Consider the following 18,101-nt stretch of genomic DNA (forward strand, 5'->3'; position numbering starts at 1 on the left):
ATATACCAAAATATCATCAATAAATACCACCACAAATCTATCCAGATACGGTTTAAAAATTCTATTCATTAAATCCATAAATACTGCAGGTGCATTTGTCAAGCCGAACGGTATCACAAGAAACTCATAATGCCCATACCTGGTTCTGAAGGCTGCCTTTGGCACATCTGACTCTTTCATCCGTAGCTGATGGTAACCGGAACGAAGATCAATCTTTGAAAATACAGTGTCACCTTTTAACTGATCAAACAAGTTATCAATACGAGGCAATGGGTACTTGTTCTTTATTGTGACTTTGTTGAGTTACCGATAATCAATACATAATCTCAAAGATCCATCTTTTTTTTTAACAAACAAAACCGGCGCACCCCAAGGTGAAAAACTAGGTCGAGCAAAACCTTTCTCAGTCAATTCTTGTAACTGTGCTTTTAATTTTTTAACTCTGTTAGAGCCATTCTGTAGGGTGCTATAGATATCGGTGTTATTCCCGGGACAAGATCTATAGAAAATTACACCTCTTTGACCGGTGGTAATCCGGGTAATTCCTCCGGAAACATGTCAGGAAATTCACAAACGACTGACACTGACTTAATCTTCGATTTGAATACTTTAGTGTCCAATACATACGCAAGGTAGATATCATACCCTTTCGTGATATATTTCTATGCTGACACGGCTGATATCACATTAGACAACCTATCCAGTTTATCAGATTCAATATGGAACAACTCACCATTATGACATTTTAACACAATACACTTTTGCTTACAATTTACCACGGCATCATGCTGAATTAACCAATCAATGCCCAAAATCACATCAAATTCATCAAATGACAGTAACATCAAATTAGCCGAGAAACAATGATCTTGTACCATTAACAAATAATTTTTACAAATTTTATCTACCATCACATATTGGCCTAAGGGGTTCGAAACTTTAACCACGAATTCAGTGGACTCGACAGGTAAATTTTTAATAGATACTAAATTCGTGCATACATATGAATGTGTTGAACCAGGATCAATCAAATCAGTAATATCAGTATTAAGAAGAGAAATAGTACTAGTAATTACGTCGGGTGCAGAGGCATCCTCACGCGCACGAATAGCGTATGTCCTTACCGGTACTCGTTCTTCAGATTTAACTTTTGTCATTCCTTGGCTACCATTGATATTGCCAGGGTGACAGGGTGGTCCACCTCTCAAGGCAGGGTTACTCAGCTTTGAAGTCTGAACAATTTCCTTTTCAGGCTTTTCCAGACATTCTCTGAGATAATGGTCAAGAGAACCACATCTAAAGCATGCTCCACTTCTCATATGGCACTCTCTGAAATGCAATTTATTACAATGTTTACATCTGGGTTTAGGATTTCAAACACTTCCTGCACTTGTTATAGATAGGGCTGGAGGTCTCGGATTAGAGCGTTGAGTGTCTCGATCTCTCCCAGAATACCCCACAGATGTGGTAGAACAATCATGATATTTCTTTAATTTCTTTGAAACCGACTATTGTGACTTTCCCATAAATCTTTTACTGGAAATTCGGGCTTCCATCTTTGCCTGTCTCTTTTTTTTACTTAACTCTTCGGCTTTATGTGCCCGATCAACCAGTACCACAAAATTTTTTAGTTCTAAAATCCCAACCAATAGCTTGATGTCTTCATTCAATCCTTCTTCAAAACGTTTACACATAGCAACCTCGGTCGGGATACATTCTTTAGCGTATTTACTTAATCGAACAAATTCCCATTCGTACTCAAATACAGTCATGTTCCACTGTTTGAGCTCTAAAAATTCTTTCCTTTTCTAGTCAAGAAATCTCTGACTAATCTATTTCTTTTTGAATTCTGTTTGGAAAAATTCCCATGTAACACTTTCCCTCGGTACAACAGAAGTTAGGGTATTCCACCACTGGAAAGCTGAGTCTTTTAGCAGAGATACAACACATTTCAAACATTCGTCAAGTGTGCATGACAATTCATCCAGAACTCTGATAGTGTTTTCTAGCCAAAATTCAGCCCTTTCCGGATCATCTTCAACAGTAGCCCTAAATTCTTCTGCCCCATATTTACGGATTTTATCTACCGGAGGCTTACCAGATCTAACAGGCTCTGTACCTTGTGGCATATCATTAAACAGTTGAGGAACAGGAGAGGGAGGTTGTTGTACAGCGGGATTTATTCTCAAGAATTCAGTGAACCATTCATTCATCATTAGAAAGAAGGCTTCTTTAGCCTCCTCCCTCGGCCCTCAGCTACGGGTCTTCTACTACTTGATGCAACTCTTTGAACTGAAACTTAAGCATTGTTCTTAGCTTCCTCGGATTTAGCTCGGTTGGACGACATTATGATATGAAAAACATGTTTAAAATGGTCAGAAGATATCACACTATCACAAATTATATAATGGAATGTATAGCTAAACTCGTAATTGCTACATTAGTCTAAGAATCGGTTAAATCGTAGCTCTGATACCAATAAATGTAATACCCCTAGCCCATATCCGTCGTCGGAATAGGGTTACGGAGCATTACTAGAGTTTACGAAACAAATAAAGTTAATTCATGTTATTTACTATTCATACCCAAAACCAAACATTTTCAATCATATTGTCCCTTGAATGGGCATCGAGGCCCAAAATATACGTTAGAATCAAGTTGGGACTAAACTAGGAACTTAGAAAAATTTTTGCGAAATTTTAAAATTTTTATTTGATGTAGGGGACACACGCCCATGTGGCCAGGTCGTGTGTGTATTCGATGTGAGGCACACGACCATGTCCCAACCCATGTCCATACCCGTGTAACTCTCTAACTTGGGTCACACGGCTAGCCACACGCCCATGTGCTAGGCCGTGTAGACAATTTAATTTTTGAAAATTAGGTGCAGGGGACACACGACCAAATTACATGCCCGTGCGCATGGCTATGTGTCACACACGGCTAAGACACACGTCTGTGTCTCTGCCCATGTAGACGAAAAATAGGTCATTTTCAGGCCACTTTTCTCACCCAATTTGCCTTTCACCTACAACATCATCCAAGCACATTCACAAGCCAATTCATAACCTTCAAATCAATGTCAATACCAATTTTTATGCTTGACATATTATCTCATATGTTCAAGTGTTTAAACTTACCAAAGACACATTTATGCTTATAGGCACGCTTTACCAATTATGCTAATTCAAAACCATTCAACAATAGGTTTGTATATTTCCCATCATATCACCATTTTATCACACATCAAACTTAATAAGGCTTATATAATTGCATCAAAATATGTCTTACACTAGCCATTCCAATGGCTAGTTACAACCAAAATATTTCATCATTATGCCTAACTTAGCTTATACATGTCATTATACCAAAGGTTAGCTTGCTTTATATACCGAGAAGTCCAAGGGATAGTGTGATGTATCTCCGACCAAGTTCCAACCTTCACGAGCTTCTGAGTGCTATAAAACAAAGAAAGGAAAAAATCGAGTAAGCATTTAATGCTTAGTAAGTTCGTATAACGAAATTTAACTTACCATTCATATTCATTTAAAATAACATAGATAGTACATCCAATTCAATGTAATCAATAACCTAAACACACAAACATCCTCACCAAACATGTTAGTTACATAGTTCATATTAATACCAAGAAATATAAATGAGCTCATTAATGTCTCATTTCCACATACATGTGTTTATTATTTCAAGTTTCCAAGGAACTTGTACATATCATTTTTTTGCATAACAAGTATTCTCATAGTATTTCATCTTGAATTCATATTATCTTTTACCGGAACATTACCCGTTGAATCATTTGAAATATTGATGGATACATGGACAGTACACACAAAGTGTACAATACGATAAAATTCGTTAATTCATATTCAAGAGTGCTTATAAAAGCACATAAATGGGAAGCTTATCCGGGCTAAAACTGAAAGCTCATAAGAGTAATATTCAAGACCCTCAAACGAGCCAATAACGGGTAGCTTCGAAGAGCTATTTATCGGGAAGCTCCGGATCGCCATATATCGTGAAATTCAAGCGATCCATATCAGGGAAGCTCAGAAGTGACAATTAACAAAAAGCTCACGAAGAGCCTATAATCGGGAAGCTCGTAAGAGCTAGTTGTGTCCACAACACATGTAGGATCACAACCAATCGAGATGCCCGAAGAGCTATAACGGGAAGCTCACAAGAACCATGTAATAGGAAGCTCATGAGAGCTAATAACGGGACGCTCTTTCAACCTATGGTGTGTCTGCAACATATGTAAGACCACAACCAATACGGGAGCCCTGTATCCAATCGATTTTCATGTATTCAAACGAGATTTCATATTTATCACGCATTATCGGATTTATAATTAATTTCATAAACATATCAATTATACAACTCACATATACAACATTTCATTCAAACATGTAAATTTCCACAATTTAGTTACACGAACTTACTTCGACATTTGTTCGTATACGAGAATCTACTAAGCTGATACTTTTTGTTTTCCCCGATCCAATTTCGTACTAGGTCTATTCAGATCTATACAAGTAAATTTAACTCAATTTAATGAAATTCATATTCAATTCAATCAAATTCACATTTTAGACAAAAGTACCATTTTGCCCCTATACTTTTAATTAATTCCAATTTCATCCCTAGGCTCGGAAAATAAAATTCATGCAATTTAATCCTTATTCCAAGCCTAGCTGAATTTTCATATAACAATAATAGTCCATGTATTTCACAAAAATTAGAAATTTCCCATGAATTTTACATCTTTTCAATTTAGTCCCTAAATCACAATTTCATGAAAATTTCATTTACAAAAGTTATTTATCTATCAACAACCTTTCATTTTCTACCATAAATTTCAAAATTTCAGCATACTCATCCATGGAAAATTTTAATACTTTGATAACTTTGCAAATTGATCCCCAAAATAGATAGATTAGGTTATTACGATCTCGAAAATGTAAAAATTTCTAAAACGAGACATGATTACTTACCCAATTAAGCTTGCTTGAATTTCTCTCTCTTAGTTAGGGTTTTCATAGAAAAATTTGGGAAGATAATGAAATAAGATGATATTTTTATTTTTAACTAATTATCATATTTTATTTTTCCTCTTTTCCAATTTAGTCCTTTTCTTTTCTTAAATTTCCATGGATGAATCATCATAAATATCTACTAACTTCTCTTAATGATCTATTTGCCTTATAAGGACCTCAAATTTTGAATTCCATAGCTATTTAATCCCTCTAGCTACTAGAATTCAACTTTTGCACTTTATGTAATTTGATCATTACTAACAATTAAACATGAAATCGTTAAAATTTTTTTATCGAAATTTTCATACGTCTTTCCTATCATAATGCAAACCATGTAATAATATTAAAATAAATTTTCTTTTTGACTCGAATTTGTGGTCCCGAAACCACTGTTTCGAATTCACTAAAAACGGGCTGTTACAATTGGTCTCTTTGGGATAATATTCGTTCTCCTAATATAATCTTATTTTATCTCATGGTAAACATTACATCTTCCTTTATGAAAAGTCAATCACTATCAAATAGTGATCAAGTCATCCATCACAAAGACGGATGGTCCGTGGCCACATTTACTTTTCATTAACCATGTAATGCCAATGAGAGTATATCATTTACTCATGTTTTGGGCTATGAATTCCACTATTGCAAATGAATCTACATACTATAGAAGTCGTACACCCAACGCACCAGCTTTCGATTCATTATCTATTTGACCTCAGGCTTTTACTTACATCAAAGTGTATGAGTCACGCGTACATAGTCCATCCATTCAAGATTTAGGTATGCCACACTATAAATATCACAAGTGAATATATCCATAAACAAATTCAGGATCTATTCTGCTTGGGTCCATTCCGATGTAACGTCAGTCCAATTAGCCACATCTATGTCTCTAACATCTGAGAGTCAATCACTCTGATGCCCAAAATAAGGGATCTCCCCAATTGGACTTGATAGACGACATATTAGTCTTTCAATCGGTTTGCTCATTTTCGACTAGACTAAGGACATGTTTAGATTCATATACTAATATAAGCTGTCTTTCTATATTATGATCTGACAACGTAATACCGCTTAATATTAATTAAACATTAGACAACAGGTGAGCAACATTTGCTTTCATTTTGCTTGGCATGCAAAAATCATGTGAAGACAATATATAAAATATTAACGTAATTCATGAATAGTTTTATTAACCAATTTGTTTGAAAAAATTACAAGTGTACATTACCCTCATTGAGTAAATTGGGGTTAAAGGTCCAACACGCGCACGCCACCCAATCCATGTTCATGTTTACACGTAATGCACTTGTTTCTTTTTGAATAAACTTTGCATTCCTTTTATCAAAAATATTTTTTTTTGTTTTTCAAGATTTTTTTTAGTTGCAAAAAATCTTCTAGCTGTTGCAGAATATTTTCGATTAAGGAAAATCCTCAACTATTTTTAGAAACTGACACTGCTATTTTACCGTTTTAACCCTTCAAAAAACAATATAAATAGTAAGCCATTTTTCTCATTTTTCCACAACAAAAAGCAAACATCAACCTCTTCTCTGTCTTTCTTAGCTCACTTATTTTCTGTTCAGAAAAATTTTTCGATCAATTTTTTGACCAAATTTTCAAGTCTACTTTTTCGGATACTTTTGAGAAAAGCAATACCAATTATATTTCACCTTCTTTATTTGGGTGTACGAATATTGAGGTAATGTGTTAACCTTGGGGGACGATGTCGACTACACGATTACATCAATTAGGACAGATTCCCTTCTAAGACAGTGGTTCTTTCACGACATAGTAATTATTTTATTTATTTACGCTTAATTTATTTATCCTGCCAGTGCTAACTATTTTATTTTACAGTAAAATATTTCCAACACACATTTATTTAGTTACCGGTGCAAATTTTTTTTGCAACATCTTTAAATCCTTGAGAACTAAAATTAATGAATAACTAAAAAATTGTGCAACAGTTATGAATAAGATAATACAAAATTTTTAATTTGGTGTTAAATACACATTTATTTTAGATTATATACAAATAATGTACTTTTTCAATAGATCATATAAAAACTTAAATCAAGATTAACATGTAAGATTTATCCATAAAATTAAGGACGATAACCTTTGCCATTGTTGAATTATGTTTTCATTTCTTTTGGGAAAAGTAATTATTCGGTACACTATTGATGAAATTGAAAAGATTACACAAGTAACTGCAGTAAATTATTCAAATTACTTTTTAATAGGTAATATTCCTACTATCGGTTTCAGCTACTTAATACCATTCTAGTAATAAATTGGCGCAATCATCTCTTTTTTGCATTGGTTAAAATTCTAATAAATTTTGCAAAATTTTAATTGCACTAGACGAAATCTTATGCAATGACTATTGCATGGATAATATTAAAAATATTATAATAAATAATAAAACTTTTTACTGAAACATAATTTTAAAACAAACCAATATTAATATACACAAATTCTAGTAGAAAAAATACATTCACCAATAAAATACTATTTTAACCCAAACAATTCTCATGAAAGCGAATAGCCTGCAAATAACTTTAAATTACATTAAAAATAAAATTTAATAAATAAGAGACGTATTCGTAATAGAAAAGACAAAGACACATAATACCTTCTTTTAATTGCATTGCTAATATACCTAATAATAATCCTTAAAAAGAGTTGGTGATGCTTAAAACATATATTCTTTTGAAGAAAAAAGTTATTTTAATTAATTAAAAGAAAGGAATTGAAAAAGTAAAAAAATTTAAATTAAATTAGATAAAATACAAGATCAAATCCAAAAATGTATATGAAGCAGTTATCCAAAATTTTTAGAGAAAATCAGATGGAGAATCATATTGATCTTTAAACTTTCGATTTGAATCAGTGTAATTTGATTTAATATAACAGTAACAGAAGAAGAAAATGGAAAGGCATACCCGAAAGTTGAATCATCAGTAAAACAAGACCTAACAGTCCTCGCGTTGAAGTTTCCCCCCTCAATTTATTTTTTCTATTAGTATCGTTCTCATTCTTTCCTTTTTCTTTTTCACTTTCTTTACAAACACAAAATTTCCTTTGGGTTCCTTCAATTCTTTAACTTTTCACTTCAAATTCGTTGATTCGTTATTCTCACCTCATGTTCTGCTTCCCCACTAATTGACATGAGATTTTTTTTGGCGGGTGATTTACAGTTTCCATGAAGAAAAAGGAGATATAGAAAAACACAATGTTTCGTTCGATTTAGAGATGGGTTTTTGATTTGATTTTTGTAGTCTTCATTTGGTTGAAACAATGAACAGGCAAAAGCCGAAGCCGGTGACGGTTGGTGACTTGGTGGAGGAAGCCAAGAAGCGAATTGTGATTTTAGCTATATGCGTCGTCGGATTGTCCTATCTTATGTCAGGTTAAGTTATCAAATCCTCTTTTTTGTTTTTGTAATTTTTTTTTCGTCTAATTGCCGCTGAATTGGCTCTATTTTTTATTCTTTAATTGTTCTTCTTGATCTTCAAGTTAAATTTGATCAACGCTTTCATTCAACTTACTAGCGTTCACTTAGGGTTTTGTCTCTGTTCAGTTAGGATGGAATTGGATCGGTTATATATGTTTTAGAGTTTGGAGGAAAAAAATGGTTATTTAGAACTCTGGATTCAAAATTTAAGCTGGCACCATAATTTAGCCAGTCTTGCATTTGATTGTCTAGGTGATAAATCCCCAGCTGCAAGCACTAAATTTTTAGCTGTTGTACAGGTCGCACAATTTTCCGAAACTGAACTTGTAAATTAACTTCACTAACTGCTGAACAGACTTAAATTTGTGGTACTTAACTTTGGTTCCTTAATGTGATATTATCATTGGCCTTTAGCGAGCAAAGATAGATCACACTGCTCTCTTTACATTTTGTACGAATTGCCTGCTAGTGCAGTACAATGCTATCAACCAATGGTGGCAATGAAAATTTGAAACACATGAAGTTTTTTTCTTAATTTGGATTTGGAGTTTAAGATATTTAAAATGACATTTTCATTATATGATTTCCATTAATTCCTTTCAAATTTTTTTTGTTTTTCAGTTGATGTTTACTAATTTCCTGTTTCTTATATCAGTGACAAGCTCCTCGGTTTTGGTTAATTTGCCTGCTGCTGCCTCCTTAATCATTCTCCTCCGGTATTTCTCGCTCGAATATGAAATGCGGAGGAAAGCTGATGCATACAACATCAAATCTGAAGCTACAGATGCCTCAACTTCAAAGCAACCACCAGAATGTCCTAAAGTTGTTGGACATTGTGATTGGAGACGTAAAGTAAATTCTCCTGTAGTTGAAAATGCAATAGATCAATTCACAAGACATCTTATTTCTGAGTGGGTGACAGATCTATGGTATTCTCGTTTAACACCTGATAAGGAAGGTCCAGAAGAATTGGTGCAGATCATAAATGGTGTTTTTGGGGAGCTATCAGACCGCATGAGAAATATAAATCTCGTTGATTTACTCACAAGGTATAGGTCCATTCAGTTCCACCACTGTTTTGTTAGGTATTTTTTAAGACTTCTTAAGAGGGACTGCTTAAGAGGGAGCTAATCTACTTTGAGGATGATGCAGGGACCTAATTAATCTCTTTTGTTCACATTTGGAGCTTTTTCGTATCAGTAAAGCTAAATTTGAAAATCAGCAATCTGCACCACTAACTATCGAGTATCGAGATGCTGAAATAAGACGTGTTCTGGCTGCAGAGAATAAACTGCACCCAGCTTTATTCTCTACTGAAGCTGAGCACAAGGTTGTTGAGTTTTTACTTTGACCTTCCAGTCATGTCAAATTAGTCCGTTAATCCCACATTCTTTTTAAGAAGTGTATTATCCTTGAGTATGACAGTGCCCACCTTGTTTATTTCAGGTGTTGCAACATTTGACGAATGGTCTAATTTCTCTCACATTCAGGCCCGAAGATCTGCAGTGCACTTTCTTTCGTTATGTTGTCAGGGAGCTTCTGGCCTGTGCAGTAATTCGACCAGTCATAAACTTAGTGAGTCCAAGGTGATCTGTCTTTTCTACGTTTCTTGACTTCATTTCTTTTATGTTGCTACTTGTCTCAAATAATATTGATATTTGGTGACAGGTTTATAAACGAGAGGATCGAATCTGCTGTTATATCTATGACAAAGGCTAAAAGAGGACTTAATGCTGCACAAGATGCATCTCAACACAAACCAAATAGTTCCTCAAAAATCCCATCTGATCATTTTTCTAAGTTTCTAGATCCTTCTGTCACTGGTGTTGAACTTGTACAGTTGAAAACTAATCAGTCCGGAGCTGCTGGAGGCACCACTGCAGCAGATAACCTAAATGGAACACAACTTTCAAAGGATCCATTGCTTTCCATGGATACTCGAACTTCTCGTTCATGGAACTCTGTGTCCTTGAATTCACAAACTGGTGCTGAAAGAGGTATCGAACGACATCGTTCTGGTGGAGAATGGGGTGACATGTTAGATCTCATGTCACGTAGAAAGACTGAGGCCCTTGCTCCTGAAAATTTTGAGAACATGTGGACAAAAGGGAGAAATTACAAAAAGAAGGAAGGTGAAAAACGATTAACTGAACAAGTTCCACAGCATTCCTCTGCTGGGAACCCTGCTACAGTGGATCATTCAAAAGTAGTATCTAAGACCAGAGACAAGTATCCAACCAAGCTTAACTCATCTGAGAGTCATGGTGCTCAACATGCACTAACTGATCAGTGGAAAATAGAAAAATCATTCCCACATGAAGTTAGGAATGTACCACACTGCTCTTCAGTCCTATCTTATCAGGAAGATGATGATCACGACCTTGTTGATTTGGAAGAGGTTGAATCAGAAAGCAATGATTCCTTCACTTCAGGAGAAGAAGAAACAGGAAATGTACTGGGTCTTGATGCTACTGGAACTAAAGTTTGGGATAGTAAGAGTAACAGAAATCTGACCGTTTCTCACATTCATCATCCACTTGAAAATCCTGAAGGCCATATGGTAAAGAAGGCTGGTGGAAGGCGTGTCCACTATCGAAGATTAACTAGAGCCACATCCAGCAGGAAAAGATCTAGATTGACCGGTCAGAAGTTGCCTGTCTGGCAAGAGGTTGAGAGAACAAGCTTCCTATCAGGAGATGGACAAGACATACTTAATTCACTGAATGGACATGGAAAAGCTGAATATTCCAGTGACGATTCTGAGGCTGAATTCTTTGGTAGACTTCACAGTGGAGCAAGTGCTTCTTCATCTGCTTCTTCTGTCGCTGTTTCAGAAACTTATAATTTGACTGCTAATTCCTTGCAAAGTTCGTTGGCTGTGGGTTCTTTTTTTAAATTGAGATGTGAGGTACTTAATAATGACCAAGGTTGTCTTCTTATCAGTTTGCTATAATTTCGTATATTTCCATGATTATTGCAATATTATTTCCTTTTGCAGGTTTTAGGTGCAAACATTGTGAAGAGTGGTTCTAAAACATTTGCTGTTTACTCCATATCTGTTACAGATGTAAATAACAAGCATAGTTGGTCTATCAAGAGAAGGTGTGTAGAGTATGCTATTTACTTTCCGGCCTTCCTTCTATGTTGCATCCTATAGCATTCATTCTTCATTGCATGGGCATCTCCATTGGATTTCTCTAAAATGTCAAACCAGTTATGCTTATCTTCACCTCTATTGGAGCTGCTAGTCATTTTAATTGTTCTCCTTCAGGTTTCGACATTTTGAGGAGCTGCATCAGCGCCTTAAACAATTTCCAGAGTATAAACTTCACTTGCCGCCAAAACATTTTCTCTCAACAGGTTTAGACATTCCTGTAATACGAGAACGGTGTAAATTGCTTGATGAATATTTAAAGGTTAAACACTTAATCTCACCTTATCATTTTTCTTCGTCCCTGAGGGCATATCTGTTGAACTAAGTTATTCAAATTGATATTTTATTTCTATATTGAACTTCCTTTAGAAAGTATATTTGAAGGGCTGTTTGGTTGCTAATACTTCCATCTGCCCGAAGTGCCATTTAGTTTATGTATGACAAATAGACATACCGTATGCTTTATATAATAGATTTGATTATCTTTCTATTTTTAGGGGAATTATTAATATATATTCTTTTGTTTTCAGAAGCTCCTGCAGCTTCCTACTATTTCAGGATCAATTGAAGTTTGGGACTTCTTAAGTGTTGATTCCCAGGTGGATTTCTATTTTCCTTTTCTTATGGGAAAAAATAAACTTTCTCTTTCTGGGTAGAGATGGTGTTTCTTTTTTCCCTTTTGTGTGTGTGTGTGTGGGTGGAGGGAATCCTAGATTTTCCCTTTTAAGCGCAATCTCTTATTATATGCATTTTGTAATGCAGACATATGTATTCTCGAATTCTTTTTCTATCATCGAAACTTTGTCAGGTAAATTCAAATATGATATGGTAGACTGTTTGTGTAGTTTTATTTTTTACTTCTTAACCTGTCTTCTGGTGATTATATTTTTTGTGTCGCTTGGAAACTTTCTAGTTGACCTTGACGATAATCCATCTGAAAAGGGAAGAAAGGCTTCAAATGTTATGGGGCCTCTGATGGGTCCCTTATCTTCCAGGAGACAACTATTAGACACCGAAAGCAAGGGACCTTCATCGCAAATCAGGCCTAATCATGCAACAGATGGATCAAGAAAAGCAAAAGATGTGCCTTATTCTTCATCAAAAAATCCCACTGAAGAATGGTGCAAGTCTGTTGAAGATACAGGCAGTGGTGATGCTAGAGTGCGAAATACTTCGTCTATAAAAAACACAGGGAAGAATGTTAAAGGAAGAGAGAATGAACGAGTGGAAGATGCTTCTGAGTTGCTTCTTGATGCTGCTACATATCCGACCCTTCCTGTAGAGGTAATCAGTTTAAGGTCAAATGTTTTCTTTCCTCTTTCAATGTCCCCAGAATTAACTTGGCTGTCACAATAATGCTTTGTGGAATGAAAAACTTCATGTGCCGTTTTTAGTATTTGCAACAAGTTTTGAAAGGATACTAGGGTCCTCAAAGGTTTTTAACAGATACATCTTCTATGCAGTGGGTGCCACCAAATTTAACAGCTCCCTTGTTGGATTTGGTGGATGACATTTTCCAGCTCCAGGATGGTGGATGGATAAGGTACATAAATGGCTATAGAACTATTCACTTATGTCAGCAGTATATTTTATCTTCAGCTTATCCTTATCGCATCTACTTCTAACCAGATGCACAAATTTTACCGTACCTTGTATGTGTATTTCAGGCGGAAGGCTTTTTGGGTGGCCAAACAAATTCTACAACTTGGAATGGGTGATGCTTTTGATGACTGGCTGATAGAAAAGATCCAGATGCTGCGCAAGGGGTCAGTTGTTGCGTCAGGGATCAAGCGGATTGAGCAGGTAGTACTTGATCTCAGAAATGAATTTTTCTTTCAAACGCATGTGACTGTAAAATTGTTTAGTGGTATGAGAGACCTAAACAGACATATCCTCTTGACCAAGTTTGCAAGATTATTTAGTGGAAGGGGAAGCCCAACCCTACATGATACTGGCTTGGCCTTTGGGCCGGAACAATGTTCTTTCTAGTGTATTTTTCTATACAGCTTAGTCTAGATCAGTCTGAAAAATGCTTTTAAGAGCGAGATCAATTGGGATTCTGTTCGATGTCTTATCTGACTTAAATTATATCTTTTACATCCTTTTATCTTATCTGTTCTTGCCATGTTGGAGATTGTTTCTCTATATTTTTCCTAGGACTGTAAGTGGTTTGTTTCAAATTGTTTAGAATTTTAAACAGGGGCACCTATGCTTGTAATCACTTCTAATATGGAAAGCCTGCAATTGTCATGCAGATACTTTGGCCTGATGGAATATTCATAACCAAACATCCAAGGCGACAACGTCCACCACCATCCAGTAGCCCATCCCAAGCTTCACCTCGTTCACAATCTCCTGAATTATCTTCACCTAGATTGACTGCTGAGCAGCAACAACTGGAAGCAGAACGTCGTGCAAAATTCGTTTATGAGCTAATGATTGGTAGTTTGTTTATCACAAATGTTTCTTATTTATCATCTGTGCATTGCACATTTTCTAATGTCACTAAACTGAAAATTTTAAGAAAGTCAAACAGCTCAGATTTTCTTGTAACACAGATAAAGCACCTGCTGCTATTGTGGGTCTTGTTGGTCACAAGGAATATGAACAGTGCGCCAAGGATCTCTATTTCTTTATTCAGGTAATTTAGGACATTAAGACTTCTCTTTTTTGTTCTTTTAATGTGGAGCAGGTCTTGTGTTCAGAAACAAGAGTTGAATTAATATGATAGTCAATATTAGCCAGGGACTTCAGATCCGTTTTACAGCTGTGTGAAGGGTATCATAGGTTTATTATCAACACCGAATTGGGTAGAATATGATTGGTGCAACTTGCAGTTGTTAAGTCTCGCTGGTGGATTTGGTTATTATATTAGAAATCGTTATAGTTATGCCTTTGTTCTGTCTTGTTGCAGTCTAGTGTCTGTTTGAAGCTGCTGGCATATGACCTTATTGAGCTATTGATGTTGTCGGCATTTCCAGAGATGGAATATGTTTTCAAGCAGTTGCATGAGGAAAAACATAAGTTTGGTGAATATAAAGCGAACTAATTGAGATTTGATATGAGGAGTTTGAATAATAGAGGTTTGGCCTTGTAATGCCCCCTCAGGTAAGTCGAATATTGAGATTCATATTTGCCATTGCCCTTGATTCATTGCATTGAGGAGATATTTACTTCATTCATGTGTTTACAGTGCCATGATCTTCCACTTCATATAGAGCATCAAATTCTGTAATTAGTTTTTTTTCTTAAAAGGTTCACTTTTGGAGGAAATTGTAAGTAAATCTTGAGAACAGTGAATATATATTAATATAATGGAAAGCTTTTTCCTGCAGTTCTTTCCTCGAACTTTTCCTCTCTTAAACATGTTATGCAGTGCTTAAATTCATTTAAGGCTGGCACTGGCAGGTTTAACTTTGTCCAAAGTGACTGTCCTTCCTTTGTAGACAGCCAAGGTTCAACGTAAACAGGTCTGATGAATAGTGTATGAACCTTTTGTTTCTGTTTATTTATGTGAAGTTAAATAAACAAATATAAATAATATTTGGAGATTCAATTTATTAAACTGAATTTGGTTTATAAGCTCATTGTTTGATTGTTATATAATTGTTATCGCTTGTACTTATTTTGTTTATTTATAATATAAGTATTAATATTTTGTTTGATTATTTTATATCTAAAGTAAAAAAAAGTTTCATTTTTCAAAATATGCCTGAAAAAATTCATTTAATTTAAATGAATTTATTTTACTTTAATAAGCGAATGTGGATACAACTTTTAATTTTTTTAACGAATATATATTAATAACTTGATAAATAAACAAACAAACATGATCAGAAATTTACCTGTTCTGTTCAATAATAATCCTCCTCCAATTTGCAACCGTTTAACTATTGGGGGTTACGTACCATAAATTTGTCCAATTTGATTGGATTGAAGTTGTTATTTAACCATCAAAAATTAATTTTATTTAATAATATGTTCACAACTCAGAATTAGCTTGCACAGCCATGAAAGGGTTTTCTAAAGGATTCGTTTACTCCGATTTCTAGACTTGGCCAATCCTTCAACTTCAGATTCAGCAACTGAGTATACAGGATAAACCACGATTTCGTACGAAATAATGCAAACTCCAATACAACCATGACAAAACAAAAAATTAAGAACAAAAACGATTTGCACACTCATTTTATAATTTACGATCAGTTTGTTCAACTTTCCAGTTTTATGATCGTACCACAAATTTTGGGTTCCACCGATTGATGCATGTGGTTAGACATAAGAGATTGGGCAAGAAAAATATCATGCCAAATACACTAAGATAAGCAAAGAACCTAAACCTCACATGGAATAAACAAAGAAAATTTTAAACTCACATAATCTGATTCACAGCACATACCATCAAACATGTGTTTTGGAACAGTTAAGTTTCAGTATCAGCTGCAGAATTTATATAATAAAAAGGACTGATACCTCAGATTTTATTATGGCAAGTGCCAAGCAAAGATTATACCTTTCTAGAATGTAACTCACAAGATGTAGAAAATACTTCAAACAACAATACTCGAATAAAGAAGACTATAATTTGAAACAAGATGAAGGGCATCATAACCGAAACAAGCACATGATTAACTTCATCCACAAAAATATCCAGTAATTAAGTGTCAAGCAACAATAGCCTAAGCAGCTACATGAAAATAGAAACTACAAATATTTAAAAGCATCCAATGTAATAAATGACATTTCTCATGTAATGTTCCCATAAAACTTTTACTAAAATAGATGGATTCATCAAAACAACCTCATAGCCAACTTAAGCCGAAGCTGCTGCAACCTTCTTCCTCGGTGCTGCTTCAGTACCTAGTATCATGATCCAACACAAATATTTAACAAAATGAAAGGGGGAAAAGCCCTTAAACTAGAACAGAATATGTTTATATAATGAAATTAGCAATTTCGTACCTTCTCTGAAACCAGTCTTGAACCTACGAGGAACATGGCGAAGATACCTCATCCTACCAGTTCCAGTGGTCTTTCTTCGGATTGCCTTAACACTCCAGTTATCTGATTCCCACGATAAACAAGTACCCCTTAGATTTACAATCCATTAACATACACACTCTTAAAACTCTCAAACATATTCATGGCACCCGGATTAATACGATCTGTGAGTATAAGCACGTTTCTTGTAACATTTAAACTAACAAATATCAAAATCATAACAAGAAACTGCAGATATTACCATACAAGTTGTATTTTAGAAATGCACTTTCAAAGTTCAAACTCCTAGAAATATACAAGTTCATACCTTTTCTTTCTTCAAAAAAAAAAAAAAAAAAACAGCAGATGACATTCAAGCTGTGCCAGGAAAACAGGGTTAAAGATTCTAGGATTGTTACAACCGCCTCTAAATGTAAGAACTTTAACTTATATGCCGAGATTTTACTAAACAAAGATAAAAGGGATAAGAGGAATGATATTCAATTAGAATAAATACATTGAAGTGGAAAAACAAACTAGAAAACTACAATCACAGATACAGTCTTATCAAAGAGATTAATTTGATTAAAATGAGCACGTAAAGAAACAAACCCAGAAAATAAATCAGCTAAACAAAGAAGAAATCCAGATTTTGAAAGCCGACCTAATAACAGTATGCAACAAAAAAAGAGGGGCACTTACATTTCCTCTTACGGGCAGCAGGGAAAGCACAGGCAGAGCAACGGCTCTTCTGGAGATGGAAGCTACGGCGGCCGCATCTCACGCAAAGAGTGTGGGTCTTGTTCCTTCGTTTACCAAAACTCCCAGTTCCCTTTCCCTGCGAATTACGATATTCATTTCAATTGTAAGCATCCAACCAGATCAAAGGAAGGAATAAAAAGAAAAGGAAAAGAAAAGGAGTGTTGCTTTTTGCTATTTCACCATTGGAGCTGACGCAGGAGAACCCCAAGAGTTGATTCTTTGGGCTCTGAACAAGAAAGAGAGCGGCGGAGGAAGAAAGTAGTATGGCACCAAAGGGTTTATCAGGATTGAGTTGAAGAAGAGTTTGATTACATGGATGGGCCAATATCTGGGTTGTTTCCATTTTGGGCTAAAATCAGAGATTGACCCAATTTAACCTTCCAAAGGACTAAAACACATAGGGTAAACTACATTAGTATTTAGTAGTCTCTCAATTATTATTTTTTCTTTTATAAAATAGTCACTCAATTATTATTAATTTTTTTTGGTCACCTAACTATGAACAGTTACAAAATATTCACTTAACTATTCAATTTTTTATTTTTAGCCACCCAACTATATTGAGTTTTTGAGTGTTTCCATTTCTACGTTAGTTAATTGGTGATCAATAAAGACAAAATTGAATAGTTTGGTGACTGTTTTGTAACTTTTCATAGTTGGGTGATCAAAAATAAATATTTATAGTTGAGTGATC

The 18,101-nt window shown here is 35.0% G+C and overlaps 2 protein-coding genes across 3 annotated transcripts; one reads left to right on the top strand and one right to left on the bottom strand.

The window, feature by feature from the left end:
- Positions 1-7,904: 7,904 nt before the first annotated feature.
- LOC105776181 (uncharacterized) lies at positions 7,905-14,999 on the top strand. Of its 2 annotated transcripts, XR_001127901.2 has the most exons (16): positions 7,905-8,466; positions 9,167-9,560; positions 9,664-9,841; positions 9,958-10,097; positions 10,180-11,419; positions 11,510-11,613; positions 11,783-11,927; positions 12,196-12,264; positions 12,428-12,473; positions 12,579-12,949; positions 13,129-13,208; positions 13,333-13,468; positions 13,921-14,107; positions 14,224-14,306; positions 14,580-14,773; positions 14,859-14,999. XR_001127901.2 is itself a non-coding variant. In XM_012598707.2 (15 exons), exons 1-15 carry the CDS (start codon positions 8,355-8,357, stop codon positions 14,712-14,714), a joined length of 3,420 nt encoding a protein of 1,139 aa, XP_012454161.1. In that variant the 5' UTR covers positions 7,906-8,354; the 3' UTR covers positions 14,715-14,999. The 2 variants fall into 2 exon arrangements, 1 of the variants encoding a protein (XP_012454161.1); XM_012598707.2 differs by having other exon boundaries at positions 7,906-8,466; positions 14,580-14,999.
- Positions 15,000-16,273: 1,274 nt separating this feature from the next.
- LOC105776185 (60S ribosomal protein L37-3) lies at positions 16,274-17,734 on the bottom strand. The gene is made up of 4 exons (XM_012598711.2): positions 17,588-17,734; positions 17,348-17,483; positions 16,628-16,729; positions 16,274-16,525 (listed from the first exon to the last, which is right to left on the bottom strand). The coding sequence occupies exons 1-4, from the start codon at positions 17,588-17,590 to the stop codon at positions 16,479-16,481; spliced, it is 288 nt and encodes a 95-aa protein (XP_012454165.1). The 5' UTR covers positions 17,591-17,734; the 3' UTR covers positions 16,274-16,478.
- Positions 17,735-18,101: the final 367 nt, after the last annotated feature.

This window comes from Gossypium raimondii, chromosome 10 (assembly GCF_025698545.1).
Source record: "Gossypium raimondii isolate GPD5lz chromosome 10, ASM2569854v1, whole genome shotgun sequence".
Taxonomy (NCBI): Eukaryota; Viridiplantae; Streptophyta; class Magnoliopsida; order Malvales; family Malvaceae; genus Gossypium; species Gossypium raimondii.

Bases quoted from the DNA above. Each gene is read 5' to 3' on its own strand.
- LOC105776181 (XM_012598707.2), top strand. From the start codon at position 8,355: ATGAACAGGCAAAAGCCGAAGCCGGTGACGGTTGGTGACTTGGTGGAG. The intron at 13,209-13,332 runs GTACATAAATGG...TGTGTATTTCAG, and splicing joins CAGGATGGTGGATGGATAAG to GCGGAAGGCTTTTTGGGTGG. The intron at 13,469-13,920 runs GTAGTACTTGAT...ATTGTCATGCAG, and splicing joins GGATCAAGCGGATTGAGCAG to ATACTTTGGCCTGATGGAAT.
- LOC105776185 (XM_012598711.2), bottom strand. The intron at 16,730-17,347 runs GTAAGTGCCCCT...CGTGGGAATCAG, and splicing joins TGCTGCCCGTAAGAGGAAAT to ATAACTGGAGTGTTAAGGCA. The intron at 16,526-16,627 runs GTACGAAATTGC...TCATGATACTAG, and splicing joins CAAGACTGGTTTCAGAGAAG to GTACTGAAGCAGCACCGAGG.